Source organism: Pocillopora damicornis, chromosome 13 (assembly GCF_964200805.1).
Source record: "Pocillopora damicornis chromosome 13, jaPocDami1.2, whole genome shotgun sequence".
Lineage (NCBI taxonomy): Eukaryota > Metazoa > Cnidaria > Anthozoa > Scleractinia > Pocilloporidae > Pocillopora > Pocillopora damicornis.
Window position 1 is genome coordinate 3,835,989 of NC_142682.1, and position 7,135 is coordinate 3,843,123.

General features: G+C 39.3%; 1 protein-coding gene across 1 annotated transcript; it reads left to right on the plus strand.

Annotated features, from left to right (window-relative positions):
• Positions 1-346: 346 nt before the first annotated feature.
• Positions 347-6,869, plus strand: LOC113678110 (bone morphogenetic protein 1). The gene is made up of 6 exons (XM_027194978.2): positions 347-485; positions 1,055-1,435; positions 2,353-3,102; positions 4,085-4,477; positions 5,212-5,598; positions 6,251-6,869. The coding sequence occupies exons 2-6, from the start codon at positions 1,210-1,212 to the stop codon at positions 6,424-6,426; spliced, it is 1,932 nt and encodes a 643-aa protein (XP_027050779.2). The 5' UTR covers positions 347-485; positions 1,055-1,209; the 3' UTR covers positions 6,427-6,869.
• Positions 6,870-7,135: the final 266 nt, after the last annotated feature.

The window sequence follows — 7,135 nt, forward strand, 5'->3', positions numbered from 1 at the left end:
AAGATTCAATATGATATTCATCAGCAATGGCTGTAAGGGAAACTTCACCTTAGATTGTGGGGTGCAAGTGACTAATAGACTTGGGCTTGGATGTTTTTCTTACACTGTTGGAACTTGGTTCATTGTTACATTTGTAAAATCTCCCATGTAATTTGAGACACTGTCCAGCAGATGGTAGATGAGAATTATTAAAAGAAAAAGCATTTTGAAACAAAAAAAGTTATACTGGAAATAGGTAAGATTCTCAAAACTCATTTATAGGGAAATATGTAATGGTAGAAGTGAGAATTATCTACAAATGTATTCCTTGAGCTTTTTCAGTGCCACTTTAATTATTGGAGGCCATATTTCAAAGCAATGATTAACCTTTACCTAACACAAGTCATGTTGACATCTCAACTTTTAGAGAAATAATAAGTAGACTGTGTCATGTTTTTTCTTTTCAGTGTTTTGTTTGCTTCTCTGCAAATTAGCAGTGACGGAAGGTAATTTATTCAAAAATCAATTAACACAATTTACTTTTGATAAGTTTTAGCACTGTTACCAAAGTTCAGTGAAATCCAATTGAGAAGTCTTTACAAGCTACAAGACATGGAAAACCAACTAAACAATGTGATGTGAGAGAGTGAACTCCAAACATAAACTTAGCACTGTGGTTTTTACCTTGTGTCAATACTGACTTTTACAACCAATCTCCTGAAGTGAAAAATATTACTTGAAGTTAGCAGTTCACAATCAAAGTTACCCTTAAAATCTGTGATCCTAACACTGCTATAACAAGGCTGTGGAGCTGAGAAGTTAGGTCAGCCTTGGGCTTGTAATCTGGTGGTCCTACATTCAAGCCCTCCACTCTTCTACACACTAAATTAATTTTATTGATATCCACGACTTCAGTGCCTTGGCTGCATTTATTTTTAAAAGCTTTGTTGATTTAGTGTTTGTTTCAGTTTGCATTACTGCTGAAATGATTAATTGAAGGAGTGTCAATTGCATGTGATATTATTATTATTACTATTATAATTATTAAGTATTGTGAATTCTTCTCTTCTAACAGGGCTGTCTTGTTCTTCTTCAAATTCTCGTGACCAAAACAAGAACATTTTATTGCAAAGTTCATCTGGAGTCATTGAAAGCCCAGGGTATCCAGATGGTTACTCTTATGAGGTGATCAGCCAATGCCACTGGAAGTTACTAGCCCCAGAGGGTAAAATGGTTTGCTTGACATTTCTGAGTTTTCAAATGAATGATTATGATATAGTGGAAATCAAAGATCCTGTTGATAATTGGAGTGCCTACCGCTCGATAATGCGATCTGGTTATTTGCCTACATTCACTATATTCTCAACTGGACGGCAGCTTGAGATAAAGGTGTCAGGAAATCGCGGAAAAACTGGTCCAGGATTTTCTGCAACTTACAAGATGGTAACTGCTGCAGGTGGGGACAAAGATATTCTTGGTTTGGCATATTATACAATTCACTTTTTGCTTGTTAGACTGTTAGACTGGTTTGATTCAGTGTAAAATACGATGTTAAAAATGAATTTTGAGACAGTATCCCTTCCATTGTGGGGACCAACTGTGCCTCAACACTCTTTGCCTGCAGAGCAGGCATAATTTTGGCAAGTGAGTGTTCAGTATTTTCTTAACAGAAATTATGGCCACCATCTTTGATTTTAATGGCAGCAGAAGGCTAGGGAGAGAAAGAAATTTGTAGCTAGGGGGCAGTTGATGGTCAAAAGTAAGGAGAGGGGTAGGGGTAGGGAAATGAAGGTTACCCCCATTGTCCACTCTAACTCCAAAATCAAACATGGCCAGTCAGATACACAATTGCGAGCTTATAACATTAGCTGGCATCAATAAGATGCCTGCCCTGCAGGCTACAACACTCTTGGAGGGACTGTTAACTAAGTTTTACTGTTTTCTAAAACATAAGTTTTGATAATTAACCCTTTAACTCCCAGAAGTGATTGGGAGGTAACTTCTCCCTATAATATCCATACACCATTCAGCAAACAGGTGATGAGAATATTAAAACTTATCATGTAGAGGATGTTATTATTGATCTAACACCAAATTCTCTAACTGATTGAAAAGGAAATGTATAGCAGCTAAAGGGGAGAATTGAAAATCAGATCCTGAGAGTGAAAGTGTTAAGAAAATTGTATGCTACAACACAGGAGGATATTGTTGAATATAACAACCAGTTAAAGGAAAAGCTGAAGGAGAAATAGATTCTTTTTAGTTGGGAGAATTTCCTTTTAGATGCCTATGAAGAGTTAAATTTTAACTTAAGGAGTTGCATTGGTGCTAGATTATTTTGTAACATGTCCTTTCTTTCTGCTTTTTTTTAAGTTTCACATGGAAAATGCAACCCTGAAAAAAATACCACCGTGCACCTGACAGGTGAAGGGATGAGTTTTTTTACTCCGAAATTTCCTATGTACTTGGGCAAAGGAGCTGCTTGTGTTTGGAACATCACAGTTTCTGGTGGAAAGTTTATCAAGCTGACATTTTGGAGTTTCAGAGCCTCTGGATGTGAGAAGAACTATGCAAATGTTTCTGAAGTGACAAATGGCAAACAGACATTCTTAGAAAAGTTCTGTAATAATCAATACAGAAGTGATCAGGTGGTATACTCATCAGGACACAATCTACTTATCTCTGCACTATTCAAGAAAGGTGGATTTGTTGCCACCTTTGAGGCTGTCAGCTCCATTCCTGGTGGAGATTCTTGTCTCAATGATGACGAAATAGAGCTGAGTAGAAGTTCTGGTGAATTTGCAAGTTATGGCTTTCCCAATCTCTACCCTAACGATGCTAAGTGTACCTGGACAATAACAGCCCCCCCTGGGTATCTCATTCAGTTAACTTTTAACTCATTCAACTTGGAGCCTTCTCAAAATTGTAAAAAAGATTTTGTGAAGGTTGTGGAAGGCACACTCTATATTGATAATCCGGGTAACACTGTTCTTGGCACTTTCTGTGGTTCAATATTACCAGGAGTTATTCGATCAAAATACTCAACAATGTACATAAATTTTGAGACAGACAGAGCAGGAATGTACCGAGGCTTCCATGCAAGCTTCATAACATTTCCTGACCGTAAGTGCTCATTATGTACAAGATATCCCTCATTTTAATTGGTCAAATATTTTCTCTTATGCACCATTAATCACGTAACTGAATATAGGTGGCAAAAAGCAAGGAAATGGCATCAATGTTCCACTAGTTCTGATCCCAAATTTCATCCAATACCATGAAAGTCTTCTTCATGAGTTGATTCACTTTACGAGAATGTGTTGCTGTCATTACAGAAGATAAGGAAAACCTGTTTGTTTGGAAAGCTGCTTTGAATTCCGTCGCCAATTTCTATTTTCAATGCTTGCTGCTTCTTAAGGAAGAGCTTCTTTGTCTGGTTGAGGTGTGGATAAAGAAAAAATTTTGAGTCCTCATAAAGAATGGAGCCTCAGACTAATGGTTTTATTTTTTAACCATAATTCTTGTTACCAGGATATCAACAATACTATTACTTTTTTTGAAAACAATACCATTGTTGGTGGTGTAAAAAGAGGTGGTGAATTTTTAAGGCTGGTGTACCAGTGAAAGAAGATATAAATAACACAGACATAATCAGAGAAAAAGAACTCGAAGTGCTCCCATTAGGAGTCAGTCCTCTGACTTTCCATTAGTACTTTGGATGCTCTTCCCACTGAGCTGTAGGGGACTTATCGCAGGCTAGGCCATTTAACTATAGCCAGTGCGACAAACTTATTTCATACTCCATTCATCCATCTTCATTTACATCATGATTGTGCATAAGCATCACATATTAATATTCCTATCCTAGCAGCATGTAGGAAATTTGTCACCATAGACCTAGTTAAAGGGCGTAGCCTTCCACGAATCTCCCATGGTCCAATGATAGAGCGTCCGAAGTAGTAATCAGAAGGTGTAGGTTTGACTCCTAATTTGCAGTACTCAGAGTTTTTTTCTTTGAGTATGTCTGTGCCATTCACTGATTAACATCATCTTTTGATGCCATTGTTGATTTTAATATTATAATTGTTTCTGTTCTTTTTTTCAGAGAATGTGGGACCCTGCAAACTTGATGGATTTGACAATGTTATTCAAATGACAGGCAGCAAAGGGGAAGTTTTTTCGCCCAAGTTTCCTCCGGGGACCCCTCCCAGAGACATGATGTGCACATGGACAATCACAGTTCCTGAGAGACACTTTGTCAGGTTCAACATGATTTTATTCAAGTTTGATGGCGACTGCGGGAAATGGAACACTAGCCTTGAAATTCGCGATGGAGGGAGTTCAGCCAGCAATTTGTTAAAGTTATACTGTGAATATGTCTTTTATGGACGAGAGCTCTTCTCTAGCGGTCGGCAACTTTGGGTTAGGTTCAAGTCTCCCAGGGCTGATTGGTCGTTTTTGCCTCGGTTCAGAGCAGGTTTTGAAGCAGTGAAACAATGTAAGGCTTTATTTATTGAGTGCTATTGAATTTTTCTCTATGTTGTGTTAGTTGCGAATACGAAAGAGACAGTATTTGCAAAGGAAAATCATCTTTGCGGCCTCTTAACCATTATTGTATCTCTCAGTTAGTGCATGCGTTAGGATTGGTCAATGTAGCAGGCTTTATTTCACTGTACAGCCCGCTAAATTCAATAATTTGTTTGATATGAAATATTCCTCCTATATTTGAACCCAGAGATATCATAAATATCTCGCTACCCTTATTTCTCGGTCTGCACCGTAAGTTACGGAAACTCGTTTTTTTTCGCTCTGTGTTAGCCTGTGCGCTTCGCGTCGGTCCGCGAACTCGGTTTGTAAGATGTACTTAAAAGCGAGATTATCCTATATTTAGGGGGCTTGTAAATAAGGGGTCGTGAATACTGACCTTTATCACTAAAGCCTAACAGAGTGAAGGTAAATATTACACAAAGAGACGTTAGGAACTGATGTGCATTCATGCATACGGCCGCAAGCGCGGGAAAACATTTACAACCAAGTCACGTTGGTTTTGATTTTGCTTCTAATTGGTCGAGAGCCTGTGTCACTTTTCTGGAACAGTAATGCACTGCAGTGATGAAAGGAAATACATTACAATGAAATACCAGATACTTCTACACTCGATTTTAATATTGCTCTTTAGTGTTACCTTTATAGAAAGGAAAATTTAAAATTTTTTTATTTTCGTATTTTCAGTACCAGCCCCTTATTCTTGCGTGACCGATAAGCGCGACTTTGATCTGTCGTCGGCGACTGGTGCCCTAGCCAGCTACAATTACCCTCTGCCGTATGATCTGCCGTATACAGTTGACTGTACCTGGACAATTAAGACTGGGAAACTGAGAAAAATCCAACTGTGGTTCGACTCGTTTAATCTAACAGACACCAATCCAGAGTGTTCGCATTCTGATTTCGTCGCGGTCGGAGATGGCGACTGGTCTCTGGGTGGGACACTGATTGGAAAATTCTGTGGATCACAGATGCCTCCAGTTATAAACTCAAATGACTCCACCATGTGGGTCCGGTTTATTACCACTGGAAAGACGAAACATCCCGGATTTAAAGCGAGCTACAAATCAGTTGGTCAGTTTGAGTACCATGTGTGCGTGTGGCATGGAAATTCTTTTGGTTTTGAGTTTTGCGTATTTTACGGACAGCGGAGACGTAGCCAGGGGGAGGTCCAAGGTTACCTGTGCACCCCTTAACCCCTCCCTCCCTCCCCCCCACTTTGTGAGATGATATATATTTATATATATAACTATTTCAAAACGCTCAACCTATATAATTCAGGTGGCGAAAAAGCGCAAATCCGCAGAATCTACGCGGCAGGAAAAATATCCCTTATGGTGAAACAAAACCTAAATGTAGATATAACGTTGGGTGGAGAATCTAAGTGTTATTTGCCTGAACCCCCCACCCTCCCCCCCTCCCCACCCTTTTAAAAATAACCTAGCTACGCCGTTGGTTGGTCTTCGACCCCTTTTTGGGATGAGAGAATCTGGCGGAGATTTTAAACTTTCATTCAACAAAAGGGTGGATTCTCGAGCGTATATTTATTTTGCTCTGTACGCGCAAATGAAGTGGTTGTGACTCTCCCCATATCTTTCTCTCGGGGCCTGAAAGTTTTCCCCTCCCCCTCCCCCTCCCCCCTCATCCCCCTTCTCCTTCCCTTTCCTTTTTCTCTCTTTGTTAGAACGAAGCCGTAATTTATTGTTGTTATTGTTACTCTCCCCAGTGTCCACTCAAGGCATTCTGGTGATACTGGCCAGTTGTCTCGGTGGGGTTCTTCTTTGTTTAGTGATTGGAATTGGATGCCACAGATATTGCAGGTCACGTCGATATCGAGCTACACGCGGTGACGAAATTTTAGTTATTCCGTTGCGCGAAGAAGATGTCGCCACTGAATTGTAAATGAGCCTGTTAATATGAACCATGAATTCTTAGATCAGTGTTGCTTCAGTAATACTAAAGCTGTACGTGATTTTGAGGCCAAATGAAGGGTGACTCTCTTGCAGCAATTATAAACTCCAAGTCGATTTTTGCTCTCCATGCATTGCAAGAACATTGGTGGAAAGAAGAGACTTCTCCTACTTTAGAAATCACCTACTGGTGCTCAGAGAAAAAAAGGAGAAAAAAGGATGAACTTACAACAGGGGGTTGCTATACCAAACCTAGGGTAAAGCTGGGTTAATTTTGGTGGACCATATTCTGAAAAATATTCAGAAAAGTGATATAACTTTATTTGTTTTGAATTGTACACATCACTGAATTTATAACACGATGATACCTTGGACATTTTTTAACTACAGTGGAACTGTAATATTAAATAAGGTGCTGGCTATAGTTACACATAAGATGTCCACAAAACGTGTGGTTATGAGTGAGATTGTTATTAAGGACAAGTCATAGAGTATGGAGGTCGAAAAATAGATTGCTCCCGGCCTTCCAATCCCCTTTACACGTGAAATGCCTTGTTGAGTCACACAAACAACACCCTGAAACGTTTGTTTTTATTATTCCCATGGCCATCTTCGACTTGTTCCACTTGAACGATAAGTATTGGATGTTAATTGGGGTTAGTGAGTGTTTTTTGGTGCCGTTTTCTGAAGCCAGAAGTTGT

Excerpts from the sequence above, each read along its gene's own strand:
- LOC113678110 (XM_027194978.2), top strand. The coding sequence starts at position 1,210 with ATGGTTTGCTTGACATTTCTGAGTTTTCAAATGAATGATTATGATATA. Across the intron at positions 3,103-4,084 it reads CTTCATAACATTTCCTGACC|AGAATGTGGGACCCTGCAAA; the intron begins GTAAGTGCTCAT and ends TCTTTTTTTCAG. Across the intron at positions 5,599-6,250 it reads AGCGAGCTACAAATCAGTTG|TGTCCACTCAAGGCATTCTG; the intron begins GTCAGTTTGAGT and ends TACTCTCCCCAG.